The sequence below is a fragment of the Marmota flaviventris genome, chromosome 14 (assembly GCF_047511675.1).
Source record: "Marmota flaviventris isolate mMarFla1 chromosome 14, mMarFla1.hap1, whole genome shotgun sequence".
In the NCBI taxonomy this organism is placed as follows: Eukaryota; Metazoa; Chordata; class Mammalia; order Rodentia; family Sciuridae; genus Marmota; species Marmota flaviventris.
Window position 1 is genome coordinate 77,428,515 of NC_092511.1, and position 12,483 is coordinate 77,440,997.

Here is a 12,483-nt window from a genome sequence, read left to right on the forward strand (position 1 = left end):
GAAGCGCCACCGGGAAGGGGGGCGCGTGCACGCTCGGCTGGGAGGCCGTCTATAGAGCGGAGTCAGAGAGCCTCACTGGCCTCCGAGGAATTTATTAAAGTAGTACCTCAACGTCTCGCGTCTTTTTGGCTGTTTTCAAGGTAAAAATGGGAGTCGGAATCCGAAGCCATTCTGCTTGTCCCCCCCCGCAGCGGGAGTGGTGTCGTCCGCGCGGGCTCCGGAGGCCGCGTCCGCGCATGCGCAGTAAGAACCGCAGCGTGGCTGCGGACCTGAGGCTGTGAGGGAGTCCGTTGAGGTACCCTGTTGAGGTACCCTGGGCCTCGCGCTGGCTAGGATGTCTGGCTCCAGGCACACGCCCTGGCGGCGGCTGCAGGGCGTTTCCTTCGGGATGTATTCGGCCGAGGAGCTCAGGTAGGCGGGCGGGCGGCCGGTGGGCTTCGCGTCGGCTCCGTTCCCTGTCAGGGCACCCTGCGGGGCTGGCTCCGGCTCTCACGCCTTGCCAGCACCCCGCCGCGTGTCCCGCCTGGCCGCCAGATCGGGACCGTAGCATTCCAACTCGCGACTATACTCTGAACACGTCCTCCTTTAACTTTCATGAGAAGTACCTCTGCTGTCCCTGCTTCGTTTTCAGCTTGTCCGCCCACTGACGCTTCCCAGCGTCCACGTGCGCTCGTCGCGCACCGCGGCGCGAACCACTCACTGGGGAATGAATTGTTGGCGTCCCCGGAGGTCCTTTTCTGGTCACTTTTCTTTTTTTGTAAATATTGCCCCCCATACAGTGTCAACACTTTCGCTACTGGGACTCAAATTTAAATCTCCAGCGCAAACATCTTCCTGAAAAGTCACCTGATTTCCCATTTACTCAGCTGTTTCTGAATAAATATTTGAATTTCACAGAGATCTTAAACTCATACATCAAAAAAATCAACATTCATTCCCCACCTCCAGCTGAGGGAAACCTGCATCTTCAAAATGGTGATACCTCTGTCCTGACGCGTAGTTTACTTACTGAACTCTTGCAGTGTGTGACCTGCATATTTTTCATCCTTCTTTTCACCCCCATTGCCTTTGCCTTAGACTAGATCCTTTCCTAAACTAAGAAATTAGGAATTCTTTTCTAAGGAATTTGAATTCTTTTTCTCCCACCTTCTCCTCTTCACCCTGATGCCTATCCAATCCCTTCACGTTACAGACAGAATTAGTCTTTCCGAGTGTTAGCCTTAAAACTCTCCAAAGGTTTTCTGTTACCCTCAGATAAAAGTTACTTTCTTAGCATAGCCCACTTAGACTCCTATGATTAGGCCAATGCTGATTTTTAGCTATGGCATGACCCTTTTCTTGCCCTCCTGGACCTCTTGGATACTGCAGAAACTGCTGTCATATTTCAGCATCTTCAAGCTGTTTCCTCTGCATGCAACATCCTTTTAGCCAGAGGGACTCACTTCACTCTGTCCCCACCAAGCCTAAGGTCTTGGTTTAGTGTCCTTGTTTTCTGAGATCTTTCTGTGTGTCCTGCCTACTTTCCATGCATGTTTATATTCGGTTCTTTTCTCTATCCTTGAATTTCCTGCTGTATGTCTCCTTCCTTTCTTTTATCCTCCAGTCTGGTTGAATGCATGGATGAACTCCTGAGCTACCAGTCCAGTCAGTAACATATGCTCACCCAGAAATTCTAGTACAATTTCATGCAAAAGCAAAAATGTTTTAGGTTGCTTGAATTCTTCAAAAGATACTTGTGGAGTTTTCAGAGAAGAGCATGAGCAAATTTATATCCATTGCTAAGATCATAGACATGTTTGGATTTGGAGTTGAATGTAAAGCTAATACAGTTGTTATACAATCGCTCCTCATGCCCCTCTCCCTCTACTTTTTGGCAACCAACGTTTTGCTCCGTAGCCTTCCATCTCAGTCTTATTCATTTTTTATCCTTAAATCTGGTTGAATAAAAAGATAAACAAACTCTTGAGCTACAGGTATCAATGATAATAATGTGCTACCCTAGAAATTCTAATCACGTCATGTTATATTTTAGCAGCTTTCTATCAGGGTAAATGTCAAGTCCTTAAAATTACCTGGAAGGGTCATTCTACTCTTCTGGTCCTTGACCTCACCTCTCTTCCAGGTACCCTGGCCTCCTATCCCACCATGCACCCACTTCAGAATGTCTGCACTTTCCTGCTGTTTCTATAAAGCCCTCTCTGCTCAGTGACCGCATTTGCTCCCTCATCTATTTCAGGCGTTTGCCCAGGTATTTCTTTGGCGTGGGCTTTTCTGGCCACTGGCATACCCCTGCATTGTTTGTCTTCCCTCCCTTGCGTTATTTTCTCCAGCATTTTCTGTCTCTTCCCCCCATTAGAATGGAAGGCCTACAAGCAGGCATTCTTGTCTGTTACCCAGCACCCAAACCTACATCTGGCCCATGGTAAACATCCAGTAGGTGCTTGTTGAGTGTGTGAGTGAATGGCTAGAGGAGCTATGCTCAGCACTTGGTGGCCTGAGTTTTTTTTTTTTTATTTCTTTTATCTCCTTAGGAAATTAAGCGTTAAATCTATCACAAACCCTCGGTACCTGGACAGCTTGGGGAACCCATCAGCAAACGGCCTATATGACTTAGCTTTGGGCCCTGCGGATTCTAAAGAGGTGTGCTCCACCTGTGTGCAAGATTTCAACAACTGCTCCGGACACCTAGGCCACATTGAACTGCCACTCACAGTGTACAACCCGCTCCTCTTTGATGTATGTGCTGCCCAGGGCGCACGGGTCTTGGGATTGTGTGCTGATGGGATTGTGAGGGCCGCGTCTCCCCAGCAGGGTGTGTGGGAGGAGGTTGCATTCCTATACTGTGAGTTCAAGTGTTCTCTAGAAAGAAAGGGAGTACCTTGAGTAGCAAAATGCCACACAGATCGGGGTCCTTTTTATAAAATTCTTGGGACCAAAAGTGCTGTGAATTTTACTCTCAGATTTTGGAACATTTGCACATACGTGTTGAGACCTCTTGGGGATGGCCTCCAAGTCTAAATATGAAGTTCATTCATGTTTTACATGCACCTTATATGTACAGCCTAAAGACAATTTCATGAAGTGTTTCTAAAATGCCTGTATTTTAACTGTGACCTGTCACATGAGGTCAGATATGGAATTTTCCCCTTCTGGTCTCATGTTGGGATTTTTGGATTAGGGATGCTTAGTCTCTAGCTTCATTTTACCTATAGCCTAACTGAAATTTCAGCTTGATTCCAATTGAGAAGAACCACAGCATGTGGTTCTATTCACTTAGGGGGAAAATGTTCAGATTTACCCTCTGCAACTTTTGTTACATGGCCTTTGTGCCTTTCAAAAACCTGCGTGGCTCCTCCTAGTAACAGGGAACTTGAGTGGAAAGGCCTTTGAGTCCTTCTGGTGAGGCCTTAGGGTCTTGTTCAGTGGCAGGAGAAGCAAAGCCCCAGGAAGCCCAGGAGTTAGATGAAAATGGAGCTACTGTCTAGGGCCCTGCTCGTGCGTGTTTAGCTCTTTACATCAGCTAACCCAACCTCCAGGAGTGTTTTTTAAGCTGAGGTGGTGGCGTACATGGATGTGATTTGTCTGTTAATCTGTTAAGAAAAGTTGTTTCTGCTAAGTAGTTGAGTTAAAGTAATTCCCAACCTCAGGCTATACATCTTAGTAAGTAAATTTCAAATTTTAATGGGTTAAAATGAAACCTTAAAAAAAGAGAGGAGAACATTTAATTAGGATCAGAAAGGCCTTTCTACATGTCTAGGCTGCTGTGGCATTCTTAAGGGAGTGGAATCTTGTGAGTGCCCTGGGAATCCTGTGAGCACTTGTCTCTTTTTAATGTCTTGTATCTTTTTATCCTCTCTTTTCAGAAACTCTACCTGCTCCTCCGAGGCTCCTGTTTAAACTGCCACATGCTGACTTGTCCCCGGGCTGTGGTTCACCTCTTGGTCTGCCAGCTGAGAGTTCTGGAAGTTGGGGCCCTACAAGCAGTCTATGAGCTGGAGCGAATTCTGAGCAGGGTACGTGGAAAGTGGTGGCCATGGGAATGCAGAAAGCCAGATGGTGGGAACTGAGATGTTTGTATGATGTTCCTAATTGCCACCCTGCTAGTCCCCAGAATATGTGATCTTTATAACTGGGTTGCAGGAGCTGGGCATAAGAACCGAGGCTCTACAGTGGTCAGAGTAGTGTTGATGAGGACAGCAGGGAGAGGCGGTATAGTGAGCAATCTCCTGCCCGGACCCGGGTCTGTCCATGAGCCAGCCATCTCCTGCCGGGACCCAGGATCCTGGAGGGACCCAGGCCTTTTGATTATTACAGCCCTTTGGGCTGTAGAACATTCTAATGTAGGAAATTCTTTTTCGTGACGATGAATTTTTTTTGAAGATTCTGGGGCAGCTGTCCTACAGCGTTTCTAACACTCTGATTTGTCAGATTATTCCTCATTAGATTGGCCTCTGGTAAGAGTGCAATCACTAGGACCGGGGAGAGTTTGTATTGTGTTGTTTCGGGGGATGCATGGCGTCAGGTTATTCCACTGATGCTTGTGCTGTGTGGCTATTTCGGGATAAGGTGGGGATCCCCGGGTCTCTGTGCTCCAAAGAGTGTTTTTTTCCTTTCATAATTAGTATTTAGTGTAGGCTTTCTGGTGATATTTTAAAAACCTTATTAAAATTTTCACTTTCTGTGTTAGAATTCCAAAATACTATTAATTTTCATTTGAAGAAACCTTTCAGAACTGTTTTATCAATTTTAATACTTTTCCTGTAGCTGCTTTCAGATTTTAAGTGCAGTCACATCACCTGCAAAATCTGCTTTGTTTATCTGGTGTACCTTGCTCTGGTGGCTGTCTGTGTTACCAGGTTGAAGAGGTAGTGGGACGTCCTCATCTTGTTTGTTCTCACAAAGAGAAGGCGCTGGCCTTTCCTTCACACTCCTCTTGAGTACTGAAGTCCTGAAGACTCTAGGAGGGCAGAACAAAGTGGCCTCCACAGAGGCGGGGCCCAGGGTGAAAGTGTGCCCTCCAGCAGGAGAGGAAATACTCTGGGGGCATCTAGCAGAAGCATTGGCCTACAGAGCTAGAAGGGGTCCCTGCATGTGTGGGCAGCCCTGCAAGGAATGCCAGTGCTCAGACAGGGTGAGGGATGTTCATTTGGAATAAAGGGTGAGCATGTGATATAAGGCCAGGTCAGTGAAAAGGTACCTGTGTGGTGACCCCAAAGAGGGTAAGGAAGAGGCCGGCTAAGGGGTTGGATTGGCGTGGATGTGAGGGTTCCACACAGAAGAGGGTGGTGGCAGCCATGGGAGAGGGTCGTGTGCATGGAAAGGGGTTGATCAGATCAATCGGAAGTGAAGGACAGTGCCAGCTGCATTTCCCCTGTCAGGGAGAGCAGGAAGCTAGAGTCCGTCCTGCAGTGTGGAGATCAGACGTGTGCGTGCGTGCGTGTGCTTGCCCGTGCTATGTGGTTTGCCCCTCAGAGGTCTGGAGTGTGGTCGCACGCACACATGTAGCACGAGACCATGCCCTGCTGACAGGGCCTCTGAAGAGATGGCCATCCTGAGGCTGGGACGGCAAGTGCCAGAGAGCACGATCGTGCTCAGAGAGTAAGGGGAACACATCGGAGAACACAAAGGCACACATTAGCTGAATCTGGGACAATTCTAACATAAAAATAAGTGACAATAGTAAATGATTTCAACACATGGAATTGAATAGGAACCCATGAGTTCTCACTGGTGAAAGTGGAAGAGTGTCTAAAGTGCAAGTCCTGGGCCCTCACACACTCAAGCACCACGCCATCATCTTGTAACAGCAGAGGCTGGGGAGTAGGGGCTCCACAGTAGGGGAGGTCGGCACTCCCTCTTGCAGGGAGAAGGATGGTGCTTCTGGGTGTTCTGCCAAGATGGCCCGGCTGACCTTGACCCTGAGGATATATCCTGTACCTGAATTGAAGTACAGTCATGGACCTTGCCTGTAATGCGCAGAAGAAGCCTCAGTGCCTTCAGAGACTGAGGAGCTATTGAGAGGGAGAGATTCGAGACGTGACAAGGAGTATAACAGGTGGCTCAGAACGGAATGCTTTTTTTTTTTCTTTAATTTTTTTTAGTTATGCATGGACACAATATCTTTATTTGTGTGTTTATTTTCATGTGGTACTGAGGATCAAACCCAGTGCCTCACATGTGTGAGGGAAGTGCTCTGTCACTGAGCCACAACCCAGCCCAGAACAGGATGCTTTTTGCTATAAAAGGATGCTATTGCGTGAACTGACAAAACTTGAATGGTATCTGAGGATTAGGTGGTAGTGTTTTATTAATTTCAATTTACTGATTTGCAAGTTTTTTTTGCTTTGGTGATTTTGTTTTTATTTTTTGGTTTTTATTTATTTATTTATTTTTTTTGAGAAAAAGGAAAAGAAGGTTTATTACTTTGCTAGGAAAGAAGAAACACAGGGGGCTTCTGTCCCAAAGGATGTGATTCTGCCCATTAGTGGGAACATGGGGCTTTTAAAGAGGTGACTCAAAGGCTACATTCCCTGTGCTCTCTGTTGGAGTTGACATTCATTAAAAAGTCAGTCGCAGTGGCAGAGCAGCAGGGGCTACATTCAAAGCATAAAGTAGACAGTTATACTTCCACAGTCAACTTCTCCATTCCATTTCTATAGGAAAATGGGCAATAGTATCTCCATCTGCTTCCTTATTCTTTTAACTAAGTAACATAGTGAAATTACTTGATTCCTTTCTAATGGTGACTTTGGATTCCTGGCATAAACTCAACTTGTTCTTGATGTATTTCTTTTTATATATATTACTGGATTGGATTTCCTAATATTTTCTTTATGATTTTTGCATTAATAATCATGAGTGAGATTGGTTTGTCAATTTGCTTTCACATATTGGCCTTTTGAATTTGGAAATGTAGATTTTTCTCAGCCTTAAAATGAGTTAAGGAATCTCTCTCCCTAAAATGCTCTGGGAGAGTTTGTGGAAGATTGGACACACCGTGTGTCAGCAAGATGGTGCTGGGCATTTCTCCTTGGCAATGTTCTGACAGTCATTTCCACTTGACTGTAGAGTAGCAAAACAAGACCCCAGCTGTGGCTCTGGGAGCCACCTGAACTAGAAACTCCATGCCCCAAGAGGAAGCAGTGTCTTTAGAGTTCTGTGGGCTGAGCTGCCGGGGACCCCCCCCCAGGACATGCTAGTCAGGGAGGCTAGAGGATGTTGTTCCAGGTCATCGTCTTTCTAGTCCAGATGCAGTCCCAACCAGTTGGAGTCATTTTTGCCCTCAGCAGTATTGCCTAGTAACACAAGTTACATTTCTACATTTAGCCACATTTCCAGGGGAACAGAGCTAAAAAGGTAACCTAGGGTCAAATTTGTCCAAGGGGGGGTGGTTCTTAAACCTTTACTCTACTTAAAACTACTCTAAGTAAGTAGCATTTTTCTAGGGATTTGTTCATCTCATCTAAAGTTTTAAATTTATATGCACTAAATTACTTGAGGTATCTACTGTCTTTGAAATTCTTTTTAAAAATATGCACATAAAAATGTGATCATTTACAAAATGAAGATATTGCCCACATCCAGAAACCCCCTCTTCTTCCCTGTCCTTCTGCAGTGATTTTTGACTTTGGATGTATTTAGAGATCTGTCAGGAAAGAGTTCGAGGCCTGGGATGCTGCTGCTTTCCTCCAGAGAGGCGTCTGGTTGCTTCTGCTGTGTGTTTGGCTGCACTGCCAACCTGTACTGTTCTAGTTCAGGCTCAGAGCTTAAGGCTCCCTGGACTACCTGAGTGATTGTGTGAGGGCTGGGGATCCTAAGGGGGTGGCCCTTGGGTCCTCTTACTGTGTGTCGCAGCCGATGTCCTGTAGATTTCTGTCCTGGCATTGGCTCTAGGCTTTGATCGCTGTCTCTTGCACTTTTTGAGGGTGTCAGAATTTGCTAATTGGAAAATGTGCAAAGTGCTGTCATATCACAGCACCAGGGAGCCTTGTGGACATCTATGTCCATATCTTCCTTGGAGGCAGAGTGCTCAGCCACGCCCATGTTCTCTGTAACCTTGCCAGATTTCTGTTTTCCCTTCAGTTTGTCCTGTCAGGACCCCAGAGGGTTAAGATTACAAAGCCATCGTATCTGTCTTGGTCCTTTGCAGTCGTGGTTTATGCTGATTTGCTCTGTGGAGCCAACACATCGGTGCTGGAAGCAGGTGTTTGGGATGTCACAGCGCCTCCCTGCTCTGAGGTGCGGTGTGGCATCATGTGCTGCTCTTCCTCCAGGCTCCCTCTTCGCCCTGGCAGAGCTGCACGTCAGACATATGCTTTCTTTGCTCTGATAATACAGTTTTTCTTTTTGTTTTCAGTTTCTGGAAGAAAATGCTGATCCTTCTGCCTTTGAAATTCAGGAAGAGTTAGAACAGTACACAACCAAGGTTCTGCAGAACAACCTCCTGGGGACTCAGGGCGCACACGTGAGTTGTCACTGTGTCTCTTCCTGTGACACCGGGTTCTTGGTGTTATTACCATGGTTCCCTCTGTACTTTCATTTGCAAATATTGGCTATCCAAAGTAGGTCTGGATTTAAATTCCAGCCCTAACTCTTTGGAGGCCTGTGACCTTGCAAGTTATATAACTGCCCCTAGATGCCCATTTTCCCATCTTTACTGCCTGCTGCAGGACCAAAGATAGGGGATGACATAGGTCATTCAGGTATAGTGTCCACCAGCACCCACTCTGAGAATATGAACAGAAGAGTGAACACCCTCAGTCAGTCCTAGTTAGGAAACAGCTGTTTCCTTCTCTCCCTCCTCCAGTGCCTCTCTAAACCACTGCTGCCCTGGCCACCTCTCCACAGCACTGTGTAAGCATCCATTTAGTCACTGAATGAACGAATAGGGTAGACAGTTGACTGCAGTACTGATCTTGAGACCTGGTTCATCTTGTGCACAGTCCTCCCACCAGAGGTTCTGATTTAACTGGTCTGGGGTAGGGCCCATGTGTAGGTTGCAAAGCTCCTGGGGCCTGTTTGCACTGGGCACAGAACCATGTGGATGTGCCTTCCTCAGAGCCCAAGGCCCCCTGAGGTGGCAGCAGCACAAACAGCAGCTGCATCCAGAAAGCTTTGGATTAAAAATTAGAGTAACTGGCATTTGTTGAGTACCTTTTGTGGTACTGGGGATTGAACCCAGGGCCTGGCTCATGCTAGACAAATGCTTTACCATGGAGCTACCCCTGCCCCCCAGCAGCTTTGGGAGATTTTCATCTAAGAAAGTAAGGGTGATTTCCTGTGGTTAAAAATGGTGGAAACCATGAGATGAAAATGGCACTCCAAGTCCTCTGGTTTTTTGTGACAGGTGAAAAATGTGTGTGAGAGCAGAAGCAAACTCATTGCTTACTTCTGGAAGGCACACATGTCTGCTAAGCGATGTCCCCACTGCAAGTGAGTGTTGGGCACCTGCCTTCCCTTCCCTAGGATAAAAGGTGCTGGCTGGTCTCTGGCCTCACTCCCGAGTGTCTTGTGGGGCAGTGTTTCCTTCACCACTGTGTCCTTACCCACAGGACTGGGCGGTCAGTTGTTCGAAAGGAGCACAACAGCAAGCTGACAATCACATATCCAGCTGTGGTGCACAGGAAGTCTGGCCAGACGGATGCCGAGCCCCTGGGTAAGCTGCTGGGGTCTGGAGGGGGCTCCTTGACAATTTTGCTCCTGTGTGGCCATCGTGTGTTCCACACCTTGGGAGTACCTGGTCCTGTTGCTACATGCTCCTCTGCCATGTGTTTGTAGGGCCAGCAGAGGAATGGCATCCAGGCCTCTCACCCAAGAAACCCAGTGGGTCAGTGCCCCACAGTGCCTCTGGCCTCCGTGCTTATTTTTCTGAAAGATTTTTGAATAAGAAATATCAGAATATACCTTGCAAATATGTTGAAACATTTTAGTATAAAACAAATGTAGGTTTATTTTGGAGTAAAATGTGGGCAAATAATTTTAACAACTATAAGCATTTAACAAAAAGCGCAGTTTGGTTCAAAACTATCGAGTGAATTACAGGCTTTATTTGAAGTTCTCCAAAGAGGCTGCTGTGGCTGCTCACCAGGACCCTGTGGGCAGTCTCCTAGCTCTGCTCTGCCCTTGGGTAGTTGAGAACTAACTAGGACTGACCGAGGGTGTTCACTCTTCTGTTTCTGTAGTGGTAGGCTTCATATTTTTCTTAATTTATTCTGAAATGGTGAGGGTTACATAAAGTATTCCTGGGAGTACTGAGACTAGTGCCTGTCACTCAGTGTATGTGCTGTGGGTGTCTGTTTCTAGTCAAGACTAACATGCCAGGGCAGGAAAGCACATCTGTGACTGCAGTCGGATCGGCTCTGCTGTGTGCTGCGAGCGACTCAGCGATGGCTGCTTCTTGGAGCTTTGATTCCAGCTCCGTGGAGTGACCATGACAAACCTCTGGCCCAGATGGAGGGAGTCACATGAACAGAGAGATCCACAGCAAATGCTCTGTGCCTTTCCCAGGGCTGTATGTGGAGCGGGCAGGGACATGGTTCTTCTGGACATGTGAGTTTTGTCTTTCACAGTGAAGATTCTGGCAAGGCAGGCAGTAAATAACAAACCTGCCTGTTATTTTGTAATAGCCTTTTTACTTAAAATCATTTGAGACTTACAGAGGAGTAGAAAACATGGTAAATAGAGTCCCTGTGTACTCTTTATTCAGTTTGCCCTAATGTTTCAGGTCACCGTGTGCATTTGTCAGAACTAAGAGCTTGATACTGGCACAATACTGTTGAATGAATTACAGGCTTTATTTGAAGTTCTACAATTTTTTCAGTATTGGCATTTTTGTGTTCGAGGACCAGTCCAGATACCACATTGCATTTAGAAAGCCAACTTAGATTAGTGGGTAACAGCAGCACAAGAGTGGGTTTTCCTTCGCTTACTCATAAATAGCCCATAAGACAGCTTTTTCTTAAAACCAGTAGGATTTGCTGCTGTGGCCCTTAGGATGCTTTAGAAAGTGCTAATAGGTCGAGAACAGAGATGATCAGAATTCTGGAAGATGGCTGTTTTGGGGGCCGATTTCTAGCACTAGTCTCCAGTGCTTTCAGCTGTACGAGACTTCTGAAGTCTTCTTTCACTGCCACCCTGAGCAGGGGTGGTGCGGCCAGAGGTCCCTGCCCTGGGAATATGAAGCAGTAGTCTCTCAGCTCTGGGGTTAGATTGCTGTGTTTAACAGAGATTTGCTTGTTGGACACTCAGCATCATGCCCAGGACTGTGGGGTCCAAGGGGGACACAGCTCTAAGACGGACACTAGGCCATGTGGCCTCTGCTCTTGGAGGAGGCTGCAGGTGACAGTGGCTCAGGGAGCAGTTTGGTATCTTTCCATGGCCTGGACGTGTTCTGTAGACCACAGGAAGCCACTAAGTGAGGCCTGTTCCCGCCAGACCGCTGAGCCGTATGGAGTGCCCTCCGCGCTTGAAGCACTCTGCGCCCCCAAATCCTCGAGCGTAGTAGCACTTAATAAGGACTCTGGCACCCAAGAAGCCCCGCCCACTGAGACCTGGGCTTTCCCAGATTATCTGACCTCCAGACATTTCCCATTTAGCATCTGTTGCAGGCAAAGGAAGCCCTCAGGAGGCTCTCTGAGGTCCAGCTGGGCAGACGGCACTGTCGCAAGTGGTGGGAGTGCTTTGTGAGGAGGTGACCTCTTGTGTCTGGACACATCAGTCTGCCTCAGGGTGGCCTGCACAGCAGTGGAGACACGACTGGGCGGAGCTGGGGAGATTCCACCAGGCTTCCTGAGCCCTCTGGCCTGTCCAGGGGGCAGAGTCAGATGCTCACTTCCAGAAGGAGCACAGAGCTGTTCTGAAAAGAGTGGGCTCCATTTTCCCACTGCACGCTCAGCTTTCCAAGGCTGTGGCTTTCCCGAGGTCAGAGCTGCTCCTCTTCCTGTGCCTGTGCTTCCTTCACTTGCGTTCACTATTGAAATGTTTTGTTTCATGGGTGTCAAAACAAGTGTGCAAACTCCTTGACCCAGCAGTTCTATATGACTTTATCCTAAGAAATTAAAATACCCACAGCAACGTTTAAATAGTGGAAAGTAGGACGCGACTTAATGGCCCATTAATAGAGACTAGTTAAATAAATTATGATACATTTATTGTTGTCCAAACCACAGATTTCTCTGAAAGCTTTTGATGACACACCCTCTGCAGATTATAAAGAAAGTAATGAGAGAAACAGAGATAGAATGAAACTAAAATTTATTTATTTATTTATTTATTTATTTATTTTGGTACTGGGGATTGAACTCGGGGGAGGGGGGCACTCAACCACTGAGCTGCATCCCCGGTCCTGTTTTGTATTTTATTTAAAGACAGGGTCTCACTGAGTAGCTTAGCACCTCACTGTTGCTGAGGCTGGCTTTGAACTCACAATCCTCCTGTCTCAGCCTCCCAAGCTGCTGCTGAAACTAAGATCTTAAAGTATAGAAA

The 12,483-nt window shown here is 47.0% G+C and overlaps 1 protein-coding gene across 1 annotated transcript in view; it reads left to right on the forward strand.

Annotated features, from left to right (window-relative positions):
• Positions 1 to 268: 268 nt before the first annotated feature.
• Polr1a (RNA polymerase I subunit A) overlaps positions 269 to 12,483 on the forward strand; it is a 60,260-nt gene continuing 48,045 nt past the window's right edge. The window contains exons 1-6 of the mRNA XM_027948855.2: positions 269 to 411; positions 2,532 to 2,736; positions 3,864 to 4,013; positions 8,357 to 8,464; positions 9,347 to 9,432; positions 9,552 to 9,655. Of these exons, the coding sequence (XP_027804656.2) occupies positions 335 to 411; positions 2,532 to 2,736; positions 3,864 to 4,013; positions 8,357 to 8,464; positions 9,347 to 9,432; positions 9,552 to 9,655 (730 nt within the window). The 5' untranslated portion in view covers positions 269 to 334. The remainder of the gene's footprint in view (positions 412 to 2,531; positions 2,737 to 3,863; positions 4,014 to 8,356; positions 8,465 to 9,346; positions 9,433 to 9,551; positions 9,656 to 12,483) is intronic.